This window comes from Bombina bombina, chromosome 6 (genome assembly GCF_027579735.1).
Source record: "Bombina bombina isolate aBomBom1 chromosome 6, aBomBom1.pri, whole genome shotgun sequence".
Taxonomy (NCBI): domain Eukaryota; kingdom Metazoa; phylum Chordata; class Amphibia; order Anura; family Bombinatoridae; genus Bombina; species Bombina bombina.
In genome coordinates this window covers 582,566,830-582,594,325 of record NC_069504.1, presented here as the reverse complement: position 1 = coordinate 582,594,325, position 27,496 = coordinate 582,566,830, and the positions used below count along the sequence as shown (strand labels likewise).

At 35.0% G+C, this 27,496-nt stretch overlaps 1 protein-coding gene across 1 annotated transcript in view; it reads left to right on the top strand.

The window, feature by feature from the left end:
• TRPM1 (transient receptor potential cation channel subfamily M member 1) overlaps positions 1-27,496 on the top strand; it is a 451,868-nt gene that overhangs the window by 266,396 nt on the left and 157,976 nt on the right. Inside the window, exons 11-16 of the mRNA XM_053717558.1 lie at positions 655-825; positions 7,825-7,959; positions 8,806-8,856; positions 17,280-17,420; positions 18,764-18,793; positions 20,172-20,461. Coding sequence (XP_053573533.1) covers positions 655-825; positions 7,825-7,959; positions 8,806-8,856; positions 17,280-17,420; positions 18,764-18,793; positions 20,172-20,461 — 818 coding nt within the window. The remainder of the gene's footprint in view (positions 1-654; positions 826-7,824; positions 7,960-8,805; positions 8,857-17,279; positions 17,421-18,763; positions 18,794-20,171; positions 20,462-27,496) is intronic.

Below are 27,496 nucleotides of genomic sequence, written 5' to 3'. Positions count from 1 at the left end.
TTTGTAAGCTATATTCCAAACCATCAGAAAACTTTTTTAAACATTGTTGTTTTCATACTTTACTAATTTATCAGTCTTGACTACTTAAATACTTATTTTGGTATCTTTTAGTGGTATTTCTTGGCTTTTTTGTTACATGTTTTGCCCATACTCACTTCACATGATAATAAACACAATTTACATTTGGTTTAGTCCAAAGTTAAAAATACCTCAGATTATATCTGTTATGTTGTTTATGTAATTCAAATTTCTTAACTAATTCCACCGGCAGCACTTTACTTGGTTTAAATCACCATAGAAAAGGAAGCAATGTGAAGTAGATTCTAAAGGGTTGGAATATGAAGTCTGTGTTAATCCCTGAAAAGGAACTAAATACATGTTCAGTATGTAATTATGATTTAACCATTGATTTATAGTCTGGGTGTATGACTCTTACTATGTGTTTAATGGCATCTAAGGGGTTAAACACAAAGTGGAAAATGGATTTGATTAGAAAAAAAATTCCTCAAATGAAATACAGATTTTATTCAACTAGACTTTCCCTATAAAGTAAGAAAAAGAGGTCTATGGAGAACACCAGAACCTCTTTAAGGTTTTTTATTATTTTATTAGTCAAATGATTTCATGTTTCTTACTGTTCTTTTTTGACATAAGCCTTTAGGAAGCCTTACAGCAGCCGATGGTTCTGCTCAGGACAAAGAAAAGAGATCTCCAGCTGCCCAAGCCAAAGCACCAAGAGGGAAGGGCAAAGGCAAGAAAAAGGGGAAAGGAAGGGAAGAACCAGAGGAAGAAACTGATCCAAGGAAAATTGAGCTGCTTAACTGGGTATCTTTCGCTTTACTTTGTACAAATGCCCATTGTTAATATTCATTGTCATTTTCTGCACACAGCTCTGGTGTGAACTGACCCTTAATCCTGCTATAGCCACTATTCAAAAACAAGGAACATTTTTGAGGCCAGAAGCAGAATACGTTTATGCAGTGCTTCAGAAATATACTTGGCTAAATTCACTAAAGAAAACTCTATAGTCTTACTGGCCTCACCAGTGTCACCACCTCTACCTGTTCCTGTGTCACCACCTCTACCTGTTTCTGTGTCACCTCTACCTGTTCCTGTGTCACCTCTACTTGTTCCTGTTTCACCTCTACCTGTTCCTGTTTCACCTCTACCTGTTCCTGTGTCACCTCTACCTGTTCCTGTGTCACCTCTACTTGTTCCTGTTTCACCTCTACCTGTTCCTGTGTCACATCTACCTGTTCCTGTGTCACATCTACCTGTTCCTGTGTCACATCTACCTGTTCCTGTGTCACATCTACTTGTTCCTGTTTCACCTCTACCTGTTCCTGTGTCACCTCTACCTGTTCCTGTGTCACATCTACCTGTTCATGTGTCACCTCTACTTGTTCCTGTTTCACCTCTACCTGTTCCTGTGTCACCTCTACCTGTTCCTGTGTCACCTCTACCTGATACTGTGTCACCACCTCTACCTGTTCCTGTGTCACCACCTCTACCTGTTCCTGTGTCACCTCTACCTGTTCCTGTGTCACCTCTACCTGATACTGTGTCACCTCTACCTGTTCCTGTGTCACCACCTCTACCTGTTCCTGTGTCACCACCTCTACCTGTTCCTGTGTCACCACCTCTACCTGTTCCTGTGTCACCTCTACCTGTTCCTGTGTCACCTCTACCTGTTCATGTGTCACCTCTACTTGTTCCTGTATCACCTCTACCTTTTCCTGTGTCACCACCTCTACCTTTTCCTGTTCACCTCTACCTGTTCCTGTGTCACCACCTCTACCTTTTCCTGTGTCATCTCTACCAGTTTCTTTGTCACCTCTACCTGTTCCTGTGTCACCTCTACCTGTTCCTGTGTCACCACCTCTCCCTGTTCCTGTGTCACCTCTACCTGTTCCTGTGTCACCTCTACCTGATACTGTGTCACCACCTCTACCTGTTCCTGTGTCACCACCTCTACCTGTTCCCGTGTCACCACCTCTACCTGTTCCTGTGTCACCACCTCTACCTGTTCCTGTGTCACCTCTACCTGTTCCTGTGTCACCTCTACTTGTTCCTGTATCACCTCTACCTGTTCCTGTGTCACCTCTACCTGTTCCTGTGTCACCTCTACCTGTTCCTGTTCACCTCTACCTGTTCCTGTTCACCTCTACCTATTCCTGTGTCACCTCTACCTGATACTGTGTCACCTCTACCTGTTCCTGTGTCACCTCTACCTGATACTGTGTCACCACCTCTACCTGTTCCTGTGTCACCACCTCTACCTGTTCCTGTGTCACCACCTCTACCTGTTCCTGTGTCACCTCTACCTGTTCCTGTGTCACCTCTACCTGTTCCTGTTCACCTCTACCTGTTCCTGTGTCACCACCTCTACCTTTTCCTGTGTCATCTCTACCGGTTTCTTTGTCACCTCTACCTGTTCCTGTTTCACCTCTACCTATTCCTGGGTCACCTCTACCTGTTCCTGTGTCACCACCTCTACCTGTTCCTGTGTCACCTCTACCTGTTCCTGTGTCACCTCTACCTGTTCCTGTGTCATTAACACATGGAGATATAACTGAACTTTAGTAAATAAGCTTTAAAAAAAATCACTGGTACTAGTTAAATATAGAGGTGCTAGATAAATCCCTTAGTACATTTTGTTCAGCATATCACATCAGAAGTGTATACAGTGTACAAGATTGTTACCCCTGATAACTATTCCCTATTTACAAATGTTGTGAATGCAATGACATACTGTGTATATTTTGGATAAACAATAATATTATGAAATATTACAGTTTATTCCTAAAGTGCCAAATATGTATGTTTAGAATTTAATGGAAAGTGCATGGTGTGTGAAGCTAAACAGCTAAAACTATACAACGGGTTAAGTGGGACATTGTGTGAGAGTTTGAATATAGTGTAACACAGCAAACAAAGTCAAAGGAAACTGATTTGTAGACCAACTAGCTCCAAAAGTGGAAGGGTGATTAGGGGTTAACAACATTTTTGCATTAATGAGAGTTGGGATGAGTGTTAATTAATAAAGTTAAAAGCTTATTTTAGTAGAAGACAGGGGAATTCACAGCATGTGGTATTAAAGGGACAGTTTGCCCAAAAACTTTCTCCCCTTTAATTTGTTTCCAATTATCTATTTTACCTGCTGGATTGTATTAAATTGTTTACAAATAGCTCCTTAGCCTTTATATTGGCATTTGAAATAGCTGATTTAGCATTTAATATCCTTACCTATACTGAAATATTCTATACATAGGTATAGGCTATTGAGAAACTATGTAAACACAGCCAGTAGAAGAAATTACACTCGCAGTGGGAGTTGGAAAAGATATAGCTCTAAAAGGTTAATTTTCAATTGTTCTTTCTTTGTATAGAGATAAGAAAGGGAACCATTTGAATGACAAGATAACAAGATCTGATCTGTAAGCAAGCCAAGCCTATTTTAATGGGGTGTGGTTTCAAAGAGCAAATCCAGCTATTTATTTTGCAAAAAGAAGCATAAATTAACAATTTCTAATACATTGTATACACTACAGCTAGTATAGCAAGTCAGGGGGAACACATTCAGGGAAAACAATTTTACTGTGAACTGTCCCTTTGCATTTCAGATATATGCAACAAGACAGGAAAGATGTATATGAATGAGTAAGGGACAGTAATAATGGAGGCACAAAGCTTTACTCCTTAAGAGGATCACAAGAAGCTCTAACCTAAACATTTTGTAAAGAGTATTGAGATCTGAGGTGCTAAGGTCTACAAGATTTTGTGACTTTGATTGTTGACTCTATTAAATCTGATTCTTTAAAGCTTTTTTTACTTTAGGGATGGGCCTAGTAACAAGAATGCAAATACAGCCATTTTGTAAGTGGGTAAAGAGGGTAAGATTGTGATAAGGGCCACAAATTAATTTGTCATTCACATTTACTAAAGCTTGAACATGTATGAGTTTGTGAGTTTGCTAAAGCATATAATATTTAGGTAATTAATCTTTTAAACTGTATAAACAGTCTGGGCTTTGATCATCATAAAAGCAATAGATAGAACAATTACTAATGACATCCCATATGCATTAAAACATAAGAGATAAAGCAATATTTCACTAATCAATGCATATCATCACCCTGCACTGATACTGCATTAAACAGCCTCACCCCATAACTGTACTTTTCTGTCATTTCACTATCACTAAGATACATAATTGTGTGCAGGGGCGGATCCAGAGCCCAATATTAGGAGGGGAAAGTGCCAGATTATCATGTGGCAACACGGCCAATATTAAAAAATCATTTTTGTTGTTTTTTTTTAAAACTGAGTGGTAACTGCTAATTTTAAAAAAGCACAAAGGTGTTAAACTTTATTAGAAACAGCATGAAAATAGTCTGTGTAATTTGGTAATAGAATTCTCATCATAAACTTAAATGCTGACATAATTTTTTTTTTGTATTAGAATGTCATTTACAGACTTTACACTCAAAATAATGGAATGCTAAGTTGTTGGCTATATCTTGTGGTATCAAGGCAGAAAAAGTAATATAGAAAAAAATGTATATTTTGTGGCAAAGTTTTTTGTATTTATTCATATATTTTGGCACTATACTGTGGGTCCTGCACATGAAAGAAAATGATCACTGGTTTAAATGAAAATAAAATTATTTGTTTAAAGTTAACGTGCATGATTAAGTTACAGCAGTATAGAACATTTTGCTCATTACTCTGCCCCTCACAGCATACAAACACAGAAAAAAAACACACATACAAACATTTACATATAAACTCACAAACACACCGACACATACACATATAAACACACACAGTTATATACAAATACACATATACACACACACTTATAAACAAACACACACATTTACACACATACACATATAAACACACATGCACACACACATTTATACAAAAACACACATATACACAGACATATATACAAACACACACATATACACAGACATATATATATATACAAACACACACATATATATAAATACACATGCACACACACACATATATACAAACACACACATATACACACATATACACATACGTATATAAACACACACGCATATATATACAAACACACACATACACATACTTATAGACTCATATAAACACACATATACTAACACTCACAAATACACATATAAACACACATACACACACACACATATATATATATATATATATATATATATATATATATATACGCACCCAGAAAAGAAAGCACTCACCGGGTCTTGAAAAAAAGCTTTTTTAATGCAGTTGTGACGTTTCGGGGTTGCCCCCGTCCTCAGACAATATTTACAGTGCTAACATTAACTTACCCCTTATATACAAACCCAACTCCCACTTGTGTCACTGTCGGTGGCGTTCCGGAAGTCCAGCAAGCGCATGGTGTGCGCCTACGTCATACGTTGCTATGGCAACCGGACGCCGTGCGGCAGTACTGTGTTCAGAATAAAAACAATGTTAAAGACAATGGCAAGTGCTGGCATATAGGAGGTACTTAAGAGGCACAATATGTATACAGTACAACACCATTTTAAAACGATATCAGAGGAGATAATACTATCTAATCCAAGATAGGTGCTGGCAGTTGTAGTGGTAATATAACATATATTACTATATATATATATATATATATATATATATATATATATATATATATATATATATATATACAGAAACACATACACATACACATATAAACACACATGCACACACACTCATATGTACAAACACATACAAACGCACACATATATATATATATATATATATACACAAACACATACACACACACATATATACAAACACACACACATACATATGTAAACACGCATGCACACACATATTTATACAAAAACACACATACACGTGTAAACACGCATGCACACACATATTTATACAAAAACACACATACACATATAAAAACAAATGTACATACACATATACACTCACACATACACAGATACACACACATTCACATACACATAAACACAGAAGAACATACATGCACACATAAGAATTTACACTGCTTCCTTTCCAGTGACAGCCTCATTTACCTAGCCCTGCACAATACAGCACAGCCCTCTCAATTCCACTAACCTTGAATGAAAGTAGATTTGTTCCCATTCATTCACAAACACATCAGCTTCATGTGAAGTCAAGCAGGTGATTAGAAAGTAAATACCAGTGCAGAGCAATGTAACACACCTTTGAACAGCGCCATCTGCTGGCCACTAATAAAAAATTGTATGCAAATCTATCATAACGATTCAGTTTAACTCTGGGAGTGTGTGCCACACTTTACTCTTTCTGACTGCTGATTACTAGCACTGGCTGTCACTGAGACAGCAGGCAGTCTGACTCTGCTTGGGGGGGGGGAGCATTTGCCCATTTGCCAACCCCCGATCTGATTGTGTGGCTGTTACAATATGTAATCACTGAGATCTAATATTGCAACAAAGCATCTCCTGGCCGTAACAAAGATTAACACCAGTAGAAATGCATAACAAGCAAGTGTATAACAAAAAGACAAGACAATAGCACTTGCTATGAATTTTGAATGAACAGTAGATTTTTTTCTGACAAATTTCAAAATGCACTTCAATGTGCCGGCCCCCTGTATCATGTGACAGTTGTCAGCCAATCACAGATTCATATACGTATACACTGTGAATGTTTGCACATGCTCAGTAGTAGCTGGTGCCTCAGAAATTGTGCATGTAAATAGACTGAGCACAAGTTAATAATGAAAGTAAAGTGGAAAGTCTATTAAAACGGCCTGCTCTATCTGAATCATTTGTTTAATTTTGACTTTAGTGTCCCTTTCTTTCATAAAGTCAAACAGGCTCTGTTCTTTCAGCCTGCACTTATTGGTCTAAAGTAAAATTTCCACCAAACCAGGTTGTATGGCTTAATTTTATTAAAAAGGATAGCAATATCATTTATAGAATTGTATTGCATGGTATATCATATGATTTTTTATGTAAATTCTTATTTCATATGGTTATTTTTACATTATTAGTGATGTATTATGTAATATGTAAAACTCAATAAACAAAGTTAAAAGGGACATGCAAGGCAAAATTATACTTTCATATTTTAGATAGAGCATGCCATCTAAGAGTCTTTTCAGTCTACTTTTATTAGCAAATTTACATTTTCTCTTGGTATCTTTTGTTGAAAGGGATAGTTGTGTAGGCTCAGGAGCAGCAATGTGCGTTGTAAAGGATAGTTATGTAGGCTCTACTGCACTACTGGGAGCTGAATGGTAATCAGTGGCTAGGCACATATGCCTTTTTCCATTGGCTCACCAGATATATTCAGCTAGCTCCCAAAAGTGCACTTCTGCTCTGGAGCTGACTTTAACCATGTGTTTAACACTTTTGCAGGGGTTAAACACATAGGGCCTGATTCTCTAAAGTTCTCTTGTCTGTCAGATTCAACAACATGTCTTGTCAGTATTATTAGGCCCCTCATGGATTGTTTTAAAGGCAATTTTTATCTTGGGCCCTGTGTACCTCATTAAGGGAAGTTCAGTAATATGCTTTATGTTAGGAGTAGGTACTTCATTTACAATATAATGCTCAGTAAGATAAGCTGATGATTTTTCTCCATCCCAGAGAGTTTTTGGTAATAGGGCCCATAGTCATAATGAAGCAACAGAGCAATAGTAAAATGGTTTAAGCATTTTCCTTTACACTTTTTTTTTATACACTGTATTTAATGAGTTTACTGACACTAAAAATATGTATTTCCTGTCTGTTCTTTATATTGTGACTTATTCTTTTCTCCAAGGTTAATTCCTTGGAACAGGCTATGATGGACGCCCTAGTACTGGATCGAGTGGACTTTGTGAAACTTCTCATTGAGAATGGCGTTAACATGCAGCGTTTCCTCACAATTCCTAGACTAGAGGAGCTTTACAATACAGTGAGTAGTACCTGAAGAAACAACACAAACTTCTCTATATCATTTTTCCAAAATGGATTAATATTGCTTGTTTATGGTAAACTTAAAAGTTCTTAAAGTTAAACTTAAAGTTTTTCATTACTCACTTTCACAATAAAATCTTTGTGCAGGCAGTCTCCTCTAGTTGTAGAGTAATCATACAATAGATTGAATTGCAGCAGTAGTAGTAATAATATAAGTATCTTATACAATTTATCTTTATTCGAAAAAAGGCTCTTGTAAAATGTATCACTGCTTGCAGTCACAGTATTGTTTCTTACAAGAAAGATGTATTGCAACTGTTTCTATTAAAATGGACAGTAAACACCTTGAGATTTTTATATAAAATGTTCAGTTATGTGTAATGAAACAACTTTGCAATATATTATTTATGTTGCCCCCTTTTCATGTAATTTAGCTCTGAAAATTTGATCATTTCTAATTCTCAGAGCATGAAAAGCACCCTGTTGACTTCTGAAGGTTAAATCTGTTATATATATTTGCCTACTTGGATTTAACTGATAATAACTGCAAAACCAAATACTTTATGATAACTTTATGACTGTGACTAGCCTTGTTGTCTGCTGACTAAAGCCCAGATTGGCTCCTCCAAATTATGCAAATGGTGGGTGGAGTTTGGCTTTTGAAATTAAATCACAGTAAAAAGGATTTTAATTTGGCTTTGTTTAGACTTGGCTGATTATTATTTTATAGCAGCACCACATAAATGAGTTGTAATTACAAGGTGCTTACTGTTCTTTTAAAGATTGAAATCTTGGTAGTTAAACATTTACATAATGTAATCTTACTATTCTGTGTTTGTTTTAGAGATTGGGACCTCCTAACACATTGCATTATCTTGTAAGAGATGTAAAAAAGGTAGGTTCTTTATGTAACAATCATGAAAGAAGAAAAGTAGACTTTGTAAAAGCTAACTAAAAATGTAAAAGTCAAATAACATTTTTTAAATGTAAGGTATCATTTTAAAGAACATTTTTCTTTCCATATTCTGCTACAGTTTAATTATGTAATGTGCAACTGCTAATCATTAATTATATATATATATATATATATATATATATATATATATATATATATATATATATATATATATATATATATACCTTTCAGTGCATGTTTACACATGCTGGCAAATATAAAAAGACTTATAAGGATATTAAAAACCGAATAATTCTTTCATCATTCAAACAGAGCATGCAACTTCTAGTTTACTTCTATTATCAAATTTACCAAATTCTCTTGGTATCCTTTGTTAATAGGAGAAGCAATACACTACTGGGTGCGAGCTGAACACATTAGTAAACCAATGAAAAGAGGCATATATGTGCAGCCACCAATCAGTAGCTAGCTCCCAGTAGTGCATTTCTGCTCCTAAACCTACCTAAGTATGCTTTTCTACATAAACAGGGGAATAAAGCAAATTAGATAATATAAGTAAATTGTAAATTTGATTAAAATTGCATGCTCTGAATCATATAAGTTTACTGCCTCTTTAGAGTGTTTAGTAAATAGTATATAGCACAATATATATGTGCAAGTGTCCATATAAATATGTGTTTCATTCACTATATCAGTAACATGTTAAGTGTTATTGAAGTTCATTGTCTATATATTTACTCATCCATTAACATCAAGGCATGAATCATTTTGCTTGTTTCTCAATTTCATCTGTACCTAACTTTTCTTATTTGCTTTCCATTGCCATCTGTGCTTCATTATCATTCAGCGACTGACTAGGGGATTCGGTTGGGTTAACATGGAGGTGAATAGCTTTCTAGATTGTAGTAATTTAGTCATTTATAGCATTCCTACTCCCCATGAAAATATGCACTGGTTTGAAATAAGGGTATAATCATATATATAGTACAATTGAGACAAAAAGAAAGTGCTACTTTAAAAGTACCTACAGCTGTACAGTATATTAGCAATGCTTTAACACTATGGGCTCCATTTATCAAGCAGCGGATGCTGGTTCAGAGGCCCTTCGTTTCAGGTGAACCTGAAACTAAACTTAAGAAGCAGCGGTCATAAGACCACTGCTCCTTAACCTCTTTGTCACCTAAAAGGTGGCGGATTGAATTCATCCTGATCCAATATGATTAGGATGATTGACAGCTCCTGCTCACGGGCCGATTGGCCACCAGTGAGCAGGTGGCGGTATTGCACAAGCATTTCTGGTGAAATGCTTGTGTAATGATAAATGCAGACTGTGTATGCTGTTCGCATTTAGGAATGTCCAGCAGACATGTTTCACTATAGCTTGTTTTTAGGATTGACACTGGGAAAAAGTACTCTCTCCAGCCTCACCAGTCTCACCAGCTATCAGCTACTATGTTATCCTGTTCAACTGATTTACTAACGCTCACTTGTCTCCTCATTCTTTAGTGAATAAGCTGAGACTGGTTAATGAAATTGTGATTGGTAAAACTGAAGATGCTGATGAGGACAGAGAAGATGAACAGAGAGACAATGAATTTTGCCCAGTGCCACTTTAAACTAACACTATCTCTGTAATCCCCACAACATGTTTGGCTAAATCTATATAATAAATATTTCAATATTAATTTTGCAACTAGAAATGTACCAAATGTACTGCTTCATCAGAAAAAAACTGTAATTAATCCTTACATTTGTGCCAGCCTCACAGTAAACTAGATTTGGAATTTGGCGTTAGCCGTGAAAACCAGCGTTAGAGGCTCCTAACGCTGGTTTTAGGCTACCGCCGGTATTTGGAGTCACTCAAAATAGGGTCTAACGCTAACTTTTCATCCGCGACTTTTCCATACCGCAGATCCCCTTACGTCAATTGCGTATCCTATCTTTTCAATGGGATCTTTCTAACTCCGGTATTTAGAGTCGTTTCTGAAGTGAGCGTTAGACATCTAACGACAAAACTCCAGCCGCAGGAAAAAAGTCAGTAATTAAGAGCTTTCTGGGCTAACGCCGGTTTATAAAGCTCTTAACTACTGTGCTCTAAAGTACACTAACACCCATAAACTACCTATGTACCCCTAAACCAAGGTCCCCCCACATCGCCGACACTCAAATAATTTTTTTTAACCCCTAATCTGCCGACCGCCACCTACGTTATACTTATGTACCCCTAATCTGCTGCCCCTAACACCGCCGACCCCTGTATTATATTTATTAACCCCTAATCTGCCCCCCACAACGTCGCCGCCAGCTACCTACAATAATTAACCCCTAATCTGCCGACCGCAAAGCGCCGCCACCTACATTATAGCTATGTACCCCTAATCTGCTGCCCCTTACACCGCCGACCCCTATATTATATTTATTAACCCCTAATCTGCCCCCCTCAACGTCGCCTCCACCTGCCTACACTTATTAACCCCTAATCTGCCGAGCGGACCGCACCGCTACTATAATAAAGTTATTAACCCCTAATCCGCCTCACTAACCCTATAATAAATAGTATTAACCCCTAATCTGCCCTTCCTAACATCGCCGACACCTAACTTCAATTATTAACCCCTAATCTGCCGACCGGAGCTCACCGCTATTCTAATAAATGTATTAATCCCTAAAGCTAAGTCTAACCCTAACACTAACACCCCCCTAAGTTAAATATAATTTAAATCTAACGAAATGAATTAACTCTTATTAAATAAATTATTCCTATTTAAAGCTAAATACTTACCTGTAAAATAAACCCTAATATAGCTACAATATAAATTATAATTATATTGTAGCTATTTTAGGATTAATATTTATTTTACAGGTAACTTTGTATTTATTTTAACCAGGTACAATAGCTATTAAATAGTTAATAACTATTTAATAGTTACCTAGTTAAAATAATTACAAAATTACCTGTAAAATAAATCCTAACCTAAGTTACAATTAAACCTAACACTACACTATCATTAAATTAATTAAATAAAATACCTACAATTACCTACAATTAACCTAACACTACACTATCAATAAATTAATTAAATACAATTCCTACAAATAAATACAATTAAATAAACTAGCTAAAGTACAAAAAATAAAAAAGAACTAAGTTACAAAAAATAAAAAAATATTTACAAACATAAGAAAAATATTACAACAATTTTAAACTAATACTCTAAGCCCCCTAATAAAATAACAAAGACCCCCAAAATAACAAAATGCCCTACCCTATTCTAAATTACTACATTTCAAAGCTCTTTTACCTTACCAGCCCTGAACAGGGCCCTTTGCGGGGCATGCCCCAAGAAATTCAGCTCTTTTGCCTGTAAAAAAAAACATACAATACCCCCCCCCAACATTACAACCCACCACCCACATACCCCTAATCTAACCCAAACCCCCCTTAAATAAACCTAACACTAAGCCCCTGAAGATCTTCCTACCTTGTCTTCACCCTACCAGGTTCACCGATCCGTCCTGAAGAGCTCCTCCGATGTCCTAATCCAAGCCCAAGCGGGGGGCTGAAGAGGTCCATGATCCGGCTGAAGTCTTCATCCAAGCGGGAGCTGAAGAGGTCCATGATCCGGCTGAAGTCTTCATCCAAGCGGGAGCTGAAGAGGTCCATGATCCGGATGAAGTCTTCTATCAACGGCATCTTCAATCTTCTTTCTTCCGGATCCATCTTGCAGACCTCCGACGCGGAACATCCTCTTCTCCCGACGCCTACTAGCCGAATGACGGTTCCTTTAAGGGACGTCATCCAAGATGGCGTCCCTCGAATTCCGATTGGCTGATAGGATTCTATCAGCCAATCGGAATTAAGGTAGGAATATTCTGATTGGCTGATGGAATCAGCCAATCAGAATCAAGATCAATCCGATTGGCTGATCCAATCAGCCAATCAGATTGAGCTCGCATTCTATTGGCTGATCGGAACAGCCAATAGAATGCAAGCTCAATCTGATTGGCTGATCGAATCAGCCAATCGGATTGAACTTGATTCTGATTGGCTGATTCCATCAGCCAATCAGAATATTCCTACCTTAATTCCGATTGGCTGATCAGCCAATCGGAATTCGAGGGATGCCATCTTGGATGACGTCCCTTAAAGGAACTGTTATTCGGCTAGTAGGCGTCAGGAGAAGAGGATGTTCCGCGTCGGAGGTCTGCAAGATGGATCCGGAGGAAAGAAGATTGAAGATGCCGTTGATAGAAGACTTCATCCGGATCATGGACCTCTTCAGCTCCCGCTTGGATGAAAACTTCAGCCGGATCATGGACCTCTTCAGCTCCCGCTTGGATGAAGACTTCAGCCGGATCATGGACCTCTTCAGCCCCCCGCTTGGGCTTGGATTAGGACATCGGAGGAGCTCTTCAGGACGGATCGGTGAACCTGGTAGGGTGAAGACAAGGTAGGAAGATCTTCAGGGGCTTAGTGTTAGGTTTATTTAAGGGGGGTTTGGGTTAGATTAGGGGTATGTGGGTGGTGGGTTGTAATGTTGGGGGGGGGTATTGTATGTTTTTTTTTACAGGCAAAAGAGCTGAATTTCTTGGGGCATGCCCCCCAAAAGGCCCTGTTCAGGGCTGGTAAGGTAAAAGAGCTTTGAAATGTAGTAATTTAGAATAGGGTAGGGCATTTTGTTATTTTGGGGGTCTTTGTTATTTTATTAGGGGGCTTAGAGTAGGTGTAATTAGTTTAAAATTGTTGTAATATTTTTCTTATGTTTGTAAATATTTTTTTATTTTTTGTAACTTAGTTCTTTTTTATTTTTTGTACTTTAGCTAGTTTATTTAATTGTATTTATTTGTAGGAATTGTATTTAATTAGTTTATTGATAGTGTAGTGTTAGGTTAATTGTAGGTAATTGTAGGTAGTTTATTTAATTAATTTATTGATAGTGTAGTGTTAGGTTTAATTGTAACTTAGGTTAGGATTTATTTTACAGGTAAATTTGAAATTATTTTAACTATTTTAGCTATTAAATAGTTCTTAACTATTTAATAGCTATTGTACCTGGTTAAAATAAATACAAAGTTACCTGTAAAATAAATATAAATCCTAAAATAGCTATAATATAATTATAATTTATATTGTAGCTATATTAGGATTTATTTTACAGGTAAGTATTTATCTTTAAATAGGAATAATTTATTTAATAAGAGTTAATTAATTTCGTTAGATGTAAATTATATTTAACTTAGGGGGGTGTTAGTGTTAGGGTTAGACTTAGCTTTAGGGGTTAATACATTTATTAGAATAGCGGTGAGCTCCGGTCGGCAGATTAGGGGTTAATAATTGAAGTTAGGTGTCGGCGATGTTAGGGAGGGCAGATTAGGGGTTAATACTATTTATTATAGGGTTAGTGAGGCGGATTAGGGGTTAATAACTTTATTATAGTAGCACTCAGGTCCGCTCGGTAGATTAGGGGTTAATAAGTGTAGTTAGGTGGAGGTGACGTTGTGGGCGGCAGATTAGAGGTTAATAAATATAATATAGGGGTCAGCGATGTTAGGGCAGCAGATTAGGGGTACATAGGGATAATGTAAGTAGCGGCGGTTTACGGAGCGGCAGATTAGGGGTTAATAATAATATGCAGGGGTCAGCGATAGCGGGGGCGGCAGATTAGGGTTTAATAAGTGTAAGGTTAGGGGTGTTTAGACTAGGGGTACATGTTAGGGTGTTAGGTGCAGACGTAGGAAGTGTTTCCCCATAGCAAACAATGGGGCTGCGTTAAGAGCTGAACGCGGCTTTTTTGCAGGTGTTAGGTTTTTTTTCAGCTCAAACAGCCCCATTGTTTCCTATGGGGGAATCGTGCACGAGCACGTTTTTGAGGCTGGCCGCATCCGTAAGCAACTCTGGTATCGAGAGTTGAAGCTGCGTTAAAAATGCTCTACGCTCCTTTTTTGGAGCCTAACGCAGCCTTTATGTGGACTCTCAATACCAGAGTTATTTTTATGGTGCGGCCAGAAAAAAGCCGGCGTTAGTTTTTCGGGTCGTTACCGACAAAACTCCAAATCTAGCCAAGAGTTAGGTAGTTGGGTATGATAGAGTTTCACTCTTTAATTTCATCTTCTGATGTGGCTAAAATTCACTTCAAATCTTCACCAGTTTTTTCTTAGTTACAATTTCCTCAGTTTCTTTGTTTTTTTGGGGGGAGGAGGGGGTTGAGCACCTAATTGACTAAAGCTGATATATCTCTAAATCTTAAGAGGATCAGCTGAATAGGATAAGATATGCATTGTTGAAGCTGGAGAGGCTGAAACAACTAGAAAGCATTTCAATGAATTTTGTCCAGTATCTGCTACACTACAATTCATATACATTGCTGATAATACAAATACAATTTGTAAACATCATCCATATTCATTGTTGATCATTAAAATACATTTTGTATCATACATATTCTTTTATTGATTCATCAGAATTGTGACCTACGTGTCAGTTGTTAGGGGTCAATGATAATCTAACAGCTGATTTGTTTGTGGCACTTTTCATTTCAAGGTGATCCTGCATTTTCGGGACACCAAAAAAAAATACCTATTTTTTTACATGTAGCCAAAATGTACTCAGCGATCACAATCAGTTATCTCAATACTTTTCAGCAGGTTTTTGAGACTATTTTACACCAAAGAGAACTTGATACAGTCCCAATTTAGCCTTTTTTACATATTAAGTATTTCAAGACAATTTGTAATAATTATTTTGTGTTGCAGAAGTGTAAGACACTCTGAAAGAGCAGCAGACAACATTTTAGAGGTGTATCTGTATATATGGTCTAGATTCAATAAATGTCTGTTCACCACTAGTGTACAGTCAATCTGCAGTGGACAGGACACACATTTACGTATGTATATGTATTTAACCTAAGATGACAGAAAACAGTGTTTTCTCAATCAATGATTGGAAATAATGAAAAGAAAATACTTTTAAAATATTTAAAGTGACAACATAATAATTGAGCAAACATGCCCACAATACCCATCATGCCCATATACAAATGAAAATTAGATATAGTACAAAAAGTCTATTAAAACTCAACATGTATCCTTTGTCTTGAATAACTGTTAAGCATTTAAATCATTTCTTGGCAACACACAACTAACCTTTTTATGATTACAATGTTCATCAGTTTGTACTATTCCTAGTTCAAGCTAGTATAGCATATTACATATAAAAATCTGTATTTCAGTATATTTTATAATATACAAAGATGACTTCATGTGTAAGTTGTACATCATTATATTATTATATTTATAATTTAAAACACTTTAAAATATATCAGTTTTTCTGCAGAAATATATGTATTAAAAATACAAATAGAAACCAATTCACATCATTTTTTATTGTGCAGGAAATCTAAGCAATTTAAGAGAAAGTGTCACAAACATACCAATTGACTTGATCAATTTTGGTTATGTGAACATTTCTATTTATATTAATGATCTACCTGATGACCTCTTTTCTCAGATATTTTTACTATTTTTTTTGTTTTGTTTGTTTGACTATCTGCCCTTTATCTCTCTGTTTTTCACTTTCCTTTCTATTTTTCCTTGCCATGTTTTCATTTCATCTTGTTTCCTGGTTGGTTTCCTTTCTTTTACATCTCTCTTTTTTACTGTTCTCTTTCTGTTTTTCCATCATTTCTCTGGTTGATTTTTCATTCTTTTCTTTAAGTGTCATTACTCTTTCCCTAGTCACATAAGCTCCTTTTTGTGTCTGCATTCTCTTTATTCCTCTGACTGTCTACTCCATCTTGCTCCTCTTTCTTCCTTTTCTTCCTCTCCCTCATCACGCTGCCTGTCTCAATAATCCTCTTTGCTTTCTCTTGATGGACTTCATTTCCTAACCAGCACTTCTTTTGTGTCACTAACTAAACCTTTCATCCCTTTGCTATTATTATCTTGCTGTTTCCTTAGTTAATTTTCTCTAATAGTCTTTCCACTCTTTTCATATTGGCATTTCCTTCCCTTTTCTGACTATGTGCTCCATTCTTGTCATTTAAAATTCCTTCTTTAGTGCTCTGAGTATGATCTTATATAGTATAAAAACTATGCTATGATGAAGTGTTCTCCTACTGGCTGCTTGCAAATTTCTTCTGTGAAGGTCTGAAAAACAGCCATAAAATAAAAAATCCATTGCAAACACGTAAATGCAATATACATAACTTTGCTGTTTTTTTTATTGATTTGATGGCTTAAAATATTGATTATAATTAGTCTGAAATTGATAAATAAAACACATATGTTGCTAAACTTTAGTTTTTACTCTAAAAGAAAAGAGGGGAAAAAACCATTGCTACTGAAATGTGTTTTTTACTTTATTTTGCAAAATAACTTCACTAAATAGACTTTGTTTCTGGCAGGGTAATCTTCCACCAGATTATCATGTCAGTTTAATTGACATAGGTCTTGTTCTTGAATACCTCATGGGTGGAGCATATCGCTGTCACTATACAAGAAAATCATTCCGCACCCTGTACAATAACCTATTTGGACCAAAGAGGGTAAGATTGGAATTTAGTTATGCATACTATAATTGTTTTATTTGAAGTAGGTACACTTTAGTATACTATGACTTAAAAAGAGGAAGAAAGTGCATACATGCATCGGAGGTCAATCTATAATTATAGCACCTTGACTAGATATTAAATTACAGTATACATTATTGGTACAATATGGATTTTATTTTAAAGTGAGTAAGTTAATTATCATGGAATCTTACAAAGCATCTTAAAGGGTACTACAGTATATAACATCCTGCCCTAGATCTGTGAATCACCAAACCGGCAAACAAGTTTATTGCCAGCATTACAAACATCATTATGAAGCAGACAGCATGTGTTTAATTAATCATATTTATCTTTATGGTAACTAATTTTTGAGAGTAACTTGTGTCTAATATGAAATTATATCTGATTGTCCCTCAAAACACTCTAGTTCTCTGAGATTTTTTTTCAAATTTGAGATCATTCAAATACCAAAAATATTCCAACAGATCAGAAAACACTTTTTGGCCTAGTTTTTGCATGATTTTTGGCTTTATCTAGTTTAATAGCATTATGAACATATGGCATATATTGACTTTTCATACAACTTTCAGTTGATGTAGCAATCTTGCATATGCGCTGTTCACATTTTATCAAACATAATAATTTCCTTCTTTTATTAAAGTTGCAAAAATATTGATCAAATCACACTCATTTCAACAAGAAAATGCATAAATAAATAATATATTAGATTACACAGATGACCTTAAAGGACTAATTTCACACATTATAAATTGATATTTATAAAGTCAAGAAACTACCTTCAAACACTTAAGGGAGTCACCATCTATGTAAATGAAATTAGAAGTATTGAATCCCTTTCACATTGGCTGCATGCCTTGTGAGACTATGCAGGGGCGTAAAAAGTCAGTTTCATAAAGTTTTGCATATGTTTACCTAATCTGAATGTAGGAAACTGGTAATTCAGAATTCGGGTTGATTGACACCCCCTGCTAGTGGCCGATTGTCTGCGAATGTGCAGGGGATGGTATTGCATAAGCGTTTTACTAGAAATGCTTGTGCAATGATAAATGCCAACAGCATATGCTGTCAGCATTTATCGATGTAGGGCGGACGTGATACCCTTGGAGTCTAAGGGGATTTTTGTAGATAAATTATTTGTTACGTTTTTCTAAAGGAATGTGATCAACCTCTAAATGAATTAAAATGCATTGGAAAAGGAAGCCAAATTTAAAAGTTTTTCTACAGCAAAATAACAGAATGTACATAGGCTTATATGATGATCTTTATTATATTATTACATTTGGATCCTATCTTATTCTATGTGGTCTTTCTTACAGCCAAAAGCTCTTAAGTTGCTAGGAATGGAGGTAAGTGTTATGCTGGTTTCAATTAATTTTATTTCCTGTGTTGTTCCACCTAATTAATGCCAGTCTTGGCACTCAGTGTAGCCTTATACTCTGTACTTATATTTTACTAAATGTTTTGGTAAAGTCAAATAATTGAGTATATTTTTACCATAAATAATAAGATAGTTAAATATCCTATATTCTAATCCCATTGGATTTTTGTACTTGAAATGTTGGCACATTAAGGTCTAGATTAAGAGTGGTGCACTGTTTCATGGGAGCGAAAAGGGGTTTATCGCAGGTGTTTGTGCACGTCCAAAGTAGCACTTGTATTATAGGTTGAAAGTAAACACGTTCAATTGAGCGCAATTGAATTTAACTCACGTTGGGATATTGCAACTTCAGAGCTCTGTTTAACTGTTGCGCTCGACAAAAAGTTGCACAAAACACATAAAAAATCCATTTAAAAGTAAAGTTGCACTCATATTTATACTGTCTAATATAAATATATGTCTTAATTGTAAATGAAAAGGTCCCCCCCTTCTGCAAATCATAACTTTCCCCAATGTTTTTTCATTTAGGATTTGTTTTATAGTCTACTCCAGAATCGTTATTGTTTAAGAAGATAATCTTGTATCTAAGCCTCTGCAGATTGCCCCCTATTTCAGTTCCTTTGACAGACATGCATTTTAGCCAATCAGTGCTGGCTCCTAGGTAACTCTCCTAGCACTGTCTAGCTGTAAAAAAAAACTGCACTGAGATAACAGGTGACCTTCAAAGGCTTAGATATTAGCATATGAGCCTACCTAGGTTTAGCTTTCAACAAATAATACCAAGAGAGCAAAGCAAATTTATGATAAAAGTAAAATGGAAATTCTTTATAATTGCATGACAGTTTAATTTTGACTAGACTGTTCCTTTAATATTTCCCATTTGGCATCTCTTATTATAAAGAAGATATGTGCTTGTGATTTCTAGTATTCATAATCATAGCATGCTTTTAGTATTATATTATTTATTCCATACATTTATGTATGTGTACAAATATATCTATCTATCTATCTATCTATCTATCTATCTATCTATCTATCTATCTATATATATATATATATATATATATATATATATATATATATATATATATATATATATATATATATACATATGTTATTTCAGATACTATGAACATCTATGAACATAAAAATGCAAGGAATTTCTATTTGCTGTCATTTTATTGCATTGATGTTGATCTTCAAATCTGAAAAATAAATAAACTTTGTTTTATAGCAAATATAATCCATTACATGTAAAGTAACAAAGCTATTTTCATACTTACAATAAAAAAGTAGTGTTGGAACCTCTAAAAACAATTATGTTAATTCCATATGTATCTCTATAGGATGATGAGCCTCCTACTAAAGGGAAGAGAAAGAAGAAGAAAAAGGAAGAAGAAATAGACATTGATGTGGATGACCCAGAGGTTAGCCGGTTCCAGTACCCCTTCCATGAACTGATGGTGTGGGCAGTGCTGTTGAAACGTCAAAAAATGGCTCTCTTTCTATGGCAGCGTGGGGAGGAGTCCATGGCTAAGGCTCTTGTAGCTTGCAAGCTATATAAATCCATGGCTCATGAATCTTCAGAGAGTGACTTAGTAGATGACATCTCCCAGGACCTAGATAACAACTCAAAGTTAGTGTTTGGTTGTCATCCTTTATCAGAATAACATACCCCTGGGGAAAATTCTTAATATTATGTAGATGGCTTGTGTTTCAGACATTTAAAGCTAGGTAAATTGCCTATAAATGAGGGAAATGATGTTCTTGCTATTTTTCTGTTTTATCTAACATACAGATTTATATTCAAATATCTACTGATGGATGACAAACTAATACATAAACGAAACCTGAGAAGCTAAACAATAATGGAATATAATGACCGTAATAACAATAGTGTTAATAATAATAATAATAATAATAATAATAATAATAATAATAATAATAAATCATTGCATTTGTATAATATATACATATATCAAGATGAATGAGGGAAAGATATAATAAGATGAATTGCTCAACTTGCATCACCAGCTTCAACCAACATTTCCAATCCATTTTCTAATGAAACCCAATGTTTCATATTGCACAATTAGGGGATTCTATCAACAAAATTTCCTGAAAAGTTTATTTTTCTGTGAAAAGAATTTACAGGAACCAAAAAGGCAGAATGTTACCATTTTACTGTGTAGGAGCAGGTGGTACGTTTCTGGAGATGAACTCCACATTCATTTGTTTTGTGAAAGAGGGCTTTCACCATCCTGGTATGGGGGATTTCCTGATTCTGTGGAGCCTATTATGGGTTCTAGGGTTCTAACAATACTTGTAAAGTGCTGAAAATTATTTGATTTGTAAATTAATTTTGTAATTATCTCTTTGCAGTTATTATTGCAACCAATTATGGGCTAGATTATGGCGCACTAACTGTTGCACGTGAGCAATAAGGGGTTTATCTCGACTTTCTGAATGCGACTGTAGTAGCGTGCATATTACAAGTTGAAAGTAGACATGTTTGCTTGAGCGCAGTTAAATTTAACGCCCTTGAGGATAGTGCAACTTCAGAGCTCTGGTTAACTGTTACGTTCAACAAAAAAGTTGCGCAAAACACATAAAAAATACTTTTAAAAAGTCAGTTACACTCATAATAACACTGCCTAATAAAATGATTTTAAAAAAAATTGCATAGAAATTCATAAGGGCCCTGCAAAGGGCTTTAAAATAGAGATACATACATATACTGTACATGTATGTATATGTATGTATATATATATATATATACAGTATATATGTTTATATGTGTGTACATTTGTACTTATATATTCATATTTAATAAAGTGTTTAACTGTGTTTGCACTGTAAATATTTCACATTCCAATGTTCTTCACATAGGGGAATATGTTCTATGTATTTTTAAATAGATCTATATATACCTATATATAATGATATACACACAAATACTATGCTCTCATGGATATCAAATAATTCCAAACACAACACAGGTTTATCTAAAAAATCTTTGTTAAATATACTGTATGTGTGGCACAATCATTGGCACCCCTATGAATTCATATGAAAAAAAAATATATTAAAGTATATTCCGATTGGGCTTTCACAGAGATACATACATATACATGTATGTATATGTATGTATATATATATATATATATTTATATGTGTGTACATTTGTACTTATTTATTCATATTTAATAAAGTGTTTAACTGTGTATTTACTGTAAATATTTCACATTCCAATGTTCTTCACATAGGGGAATATGTTCTACATATTTTTAAATAGATCTATATATATCTATATATAATGATATATTTAAAATTATATACACACAAATACTATGCTCTCATGGATATCAAATAATTGCAAACACAACACAACACAGGTTTATCTAAAAAAAAATCTTTGTTAAATATACTGTATGTTTGGCACAATTATTGGCACCCCTATGAATTCATATGAAAAAAATATATTTTAAAGTATATTCCCATTGATATTTTACATTTTTTAGTAAACCTGGGTGACTAGGAACAGGAAATTGTTCAACCATGACTTCCTGTTTCACATGAGGTATAAATATGAGGCAACACATAGGCCAAATATAAATAATAATAAATAAAAAAATATACCTGTGATGTGCGGCAAAAGGTTATTGAGCTTCACAAAATGGGAAGTGGCTATCAGAAAATTGAAAATGCCCTTTTCTACCATCAGGGCAATAATTAATAAGCTTCAGTCAACTTGAAATGTTATGAATCAACCTGGAAGAGGATGCTTGTCTATATTGTCTCAATGCACTATGAAGATGATGGTTCGAGTTTCCAAAATATCTGCAAGGATCATAGCTGGAGAATTGCAGAGGTTAGTTTTGTCTTGGAGTCAGAAAGTCTCCAACGCTACAATCCAATGCCACCTACATCACCACAAGTTGTTTGGAAGGGTTTTAAGAATAAAAGCCTCTACTCTTATCCAAAAACAAGCTCAAGCATCTTCAGTTTGCCTGACACTATTGGAACTTCAAATGGGATCAGGTTCTGCAGTCAGATAAAACCAAAATTGAGCTTTTTGGCAATAAACACCAGAGGTGGGTTAGGCGCACAAAGAGAGGAAACCATTTGGAAAAGTACCACATGCACATGGTTAAATATGGTGGTGGCTCTTTAATGTTTTAGGGCTGGTTTACTGACCACAAAATCAAGGCCCTGCCATGGCCATCCCAGTGCCCTAACTTGAACCCCAAAGAAAACCTGTGGGACGAACTGAAGAGGAGTATCAACCTTGAAATTTGAAGGATCTGGAGAGATTCTGTATGGAAGAATGGTCTCAGATCCCTTCCAATGTGTGTGCGTATATATATATATATATATATATATGTATATTTTACCAAAAAACCTTCAGAGATATATATAGAAATATTTATTTATGAATAAATAGAACATTTTCTTCTATGTGAAGAATATTGGAATTTTTCATGTTGGGTTAATGCACTTGAGAAAATGCAATCGGGTTTGCGTACAAGTTTTTCTTATCGCATATGCAATATTGTAAATTTTTTTTTTTTTACACTTGTCGGGTTAATGTACTAGCACCAGTTTACTTCCAACTTGTTATACGAGTGCAACCCGACACACTCAAAAAGCTTACTTTTAGCGCAGTTCACTATATTTGAAGTTTGGCTTTTTGCACGCGTTGGGTTAATGCTCATGCGAAAACTTTTTACTTTCCACTTGTAAAACACACACTACCCAAGGCAAACAAAAAGCTTACTTCTAGCAGAGTTAACTCGCGAGCGGGAGCAATAAATAACAATCCACTCGTAATCTAGCTCTAAATGTATTTACATTGCTGCAACTTCAACTTCAATCAAATGCCAGCTCCCTTCTGCTTTAGAATGTGAATCAACACTCCACATACGCCCTTAACAATGACCCAAAATGCATGCACTTTCCATCAAGGAGCAGAGCAGTAATTGAGTTTGCATAGTAGAAAAAGTAGGTATCAAAGTTTTAAGGAATAAACTGAATGTGCAAGGTGGCATGGCACCAGCTATGTTATGGAAGAATTGGAAAAGGCTTTGCAACTACTTTGCAACCAATTTGTTCTCTTCAATTGTTTTGCAAATAGAAGTAAAGCTACAAAAATAATGTGATAAATACATAAAAAATAACCTAATATTGGTCACAGTCTTGGAAAATATGTTTTAGCCTGTTGTTTGACTATATTTTTCAATATTTAAGAGTTTGTTCTAATATTTCTATCAATAGGGATAATTTTAGCATTGAAGTGTAACAGTTTGGAATATATGGTTCCTTACAGGTTTTCCACTGATGTGTCTCTTCTTAGAATTCAGATATGCCAGAATGTTTTGCCTGTCATAAATTAAAATACTAAAATCTTAACAGTATATTAGATGTAGGACACCACAGATAGTTTTTTTTCTTTTTGCACAAGGGATTCTAATGTTATTACCTTAACTGGCTTATTTAAGAGACTCTTACTCCAATTCACCTTTATTTCCAAATTGACACACAAAGAAAAATAAAATTTTGACTACTACTTTATTACAAAATATTCCATCCCATCCCTATCTGATTATATTTGCAACTGTGTGATTATTATAGATATTTTAAGAATACAATATGGTACAGTATATAAACAAAAAGTTGCATAAGTTATTTTTTTCATATTGGTTATATTTTTGAGACATGATCACATTAAAAAAAATTTTTAATGACAAGAGAAAGAAACGCCATACAGTTTAACCAGTCAGGACTGCGGTAGTAGGATTTACTGCCCCATTTTTTATTATATCCTAATTATATATCCTTTATCCTTTAAATACTACAAATATTGTAATGGAACCCAATCCAAGAGAGCTTTTTAGCATTCCATGAGACAATTGAAAAAATGTACACATTCCCAAGTTACACTTTATTCAATACACCTATTTACAGCAAATAAATACATTTAAATTGTAGTTATTTACACTGGTAGTCACAGACACACAAACACTCTCTCACACACACATAAACACACTGCAATATAAAAAACAAGCAATAGAAAGTATTTCATTAAGTGTGATAATGGACCCAGATTTTAATCTAGACTTCATATTTTTCATTGTTTGGAAATGTCATTTATTTCTCTTCCCTTTCTATTATATTAATTTACACAAAAACAAAATAAGGAGGGTAACCCTGGGAGAAAATAATATTTAATTTATGTACATATTTCCTTCTTTTCACACTTTGATTTACTAAGAACCAGAGGGACACTATAATCAAATGTCCCAATTTGCATGAAAAATACAACTTCTTCTAGAATTGGGTCATCTTATGATGTATCTTTTTGGGTCTGAGATAGAATCTTAATACTGACTAAACATACCATTCCTTTTTGCAACTGTTCTATTGACAATGGTTTCTATCTACGTTGCCGAAGCAAAATAATTTTAAAAATATGCTACATTTATTTCATACCCCTTGCTGCCCCTTTTCAATTTTGGAAGTTGTAAATAACATAATTAATACTTACCTGATAAATGAATTTCTTTCATGGGGGTGACATTCCATGATCCATTACTCAAGGAAATTACTCTTTCGTGCCACTAGATGGAGGCAAAGATATTAAAACTGCAAAGAGCTCTATAAAACCCCTCCTACTTCATTGGTAGATCAGTCTGATTTATAGCCAATAAGGTAGGAAAAGAATAAGAGCAAAATAATAGGAGCAGGGAAAATAAGATGTATGCAAACATAAACTATCACCAAGAGTAAGGACCCTTACCAGCATGAAAAAAATTAATTTATTAGGTAAGCATACATTATGTTTCCTTTCATACAGGTGGTGATAGTCCATGAACCATTACTCATGGTAACTAATACCCAAGCTGTGGAGGCCATGAGTAACAAGATGGTGGATGAAAAGTACATCTGTTTTTCACAGTGAAACAAAATCCACAACCCAAAGAAAACCCAAAGTATAAACAGGGTTCTTTTTTAATGCAAATAAAATGACCAACCGGCAAAATCAAAATCATCCTGAGACAATTGCCTGAAGTAATATCATTCAAAGGCTACCTCAGAAGAAGCAAAAACAAAAAATAATAGAATTTAGAAAAAGAGTATACAAAGAAGAGCAAGAAGCTACTTTGCAAATGTGGTCAATAGAAAGTGGTGAATGCAAAAAAGTCCTCCTGCTCCTTATGCTTTAAGTCTCCTTCATACACTCTCATAACAAGTGATGTCTCCACTTTCTGCTGTTGTGACCTGGTAGAATGGGCAATATTCCATTTAGGTGGAGGCTGTCCCACCTCCAAGTAAGCCTCATTGATAAAAAAAAAAAAATTCTACTAAGAAGCCAAAAAAAAGCAGAAGCTTTCTGCCCTTCTCTAGAACCAGAAAATAGAACAAACAAACTAGTTTGTTTGAAAATCTATAATACTTCAAGGATCTTATTGCATCCAAGTTAAAAAGAAGCCTCTCTGAAGAATTATAGGATCAAAACATAAAGAAGGAATAACAATTTCCCAACTTATATAATCTGAAAAAAAGAAGATATATCCCTTAAGCTCTTTAAAATAGACACTAGTGCTGTGATGAATATAGTAAAAATAAAAATCTTTATTTTTTATCCATAAAACAAAACAAGTGCTCCTATTTGTTAAAATCTGGTGAAAAATGTTTGACCGGTTTCGGTCTCTGGGACCGTAGTCATAAACTTAAAATCTACCTGCTGTGCAGGATTTTTAAATGAAATGGTGTTCTCCTATTGGAGAATCCAAATACTCCCATAAATTAACTCTTCAATTAATGGCTTAAATTTAATGACACATGTGTAAAGCAGATTTATCAATGAATTAACACAAAGCAACATTTTTAGTTAACCTAATACTAAGAATCTAAAATATGGAGGACTAATATTTAAGGAGGAAAAAACAATAATGTAGTGGTATAGTAACATAGATAGGTATTGTAAAATACAGCAACAACTATGCATTGAATCTAAACTTAGTTAAATTAAGCAATAGCTAGTACTAATATAAACCCTCTATATCAATTTATTAAACATTACTGCAGAAAATCCCTAATCCCTTAATCCATAGATTCTACCTGTTAGAAAAATGTACATGACACAATCACTGTTTAGATATATACCCACAATCTAACAAGACACCAAATAAAATGGCACCATGCACATGTTAAGCTCATGTATGACCCTAGTCTACAACTATCCTGTATGTTACAGGTCCCCATTGTACATATTTAACAAGCTTGAAACAGGTTACTTATCCATTCTATGAGTGGGTATATCAGAATGAACTGGCATTAGTACACTCTTTCAGGAAGTTCAGTAAAAATGAATGTGTATGATCCCACTTGTCATAATATTGAGTAAATGTAAATAAATTAAAGGATATAAGGTAAATCATACATCAAACCACCACTTCACCTATTCCAATAATTGATAATGTCAAACTCTGAGTTGAATCCAACAGGTAGCAGGCTACCCAGTTTGTGTATCCAGTATATTTCCTGTCGTGAAAGTATCTGGAATTTGTCGCCCCCCCTAGGGGGTTTCTGGATCTGTTCAATAGCCTGCCACCTGAAGGAACCAACATCTCTGTGGTGAACCTCCAAAAAATGTCTCGACAGGGCTGAG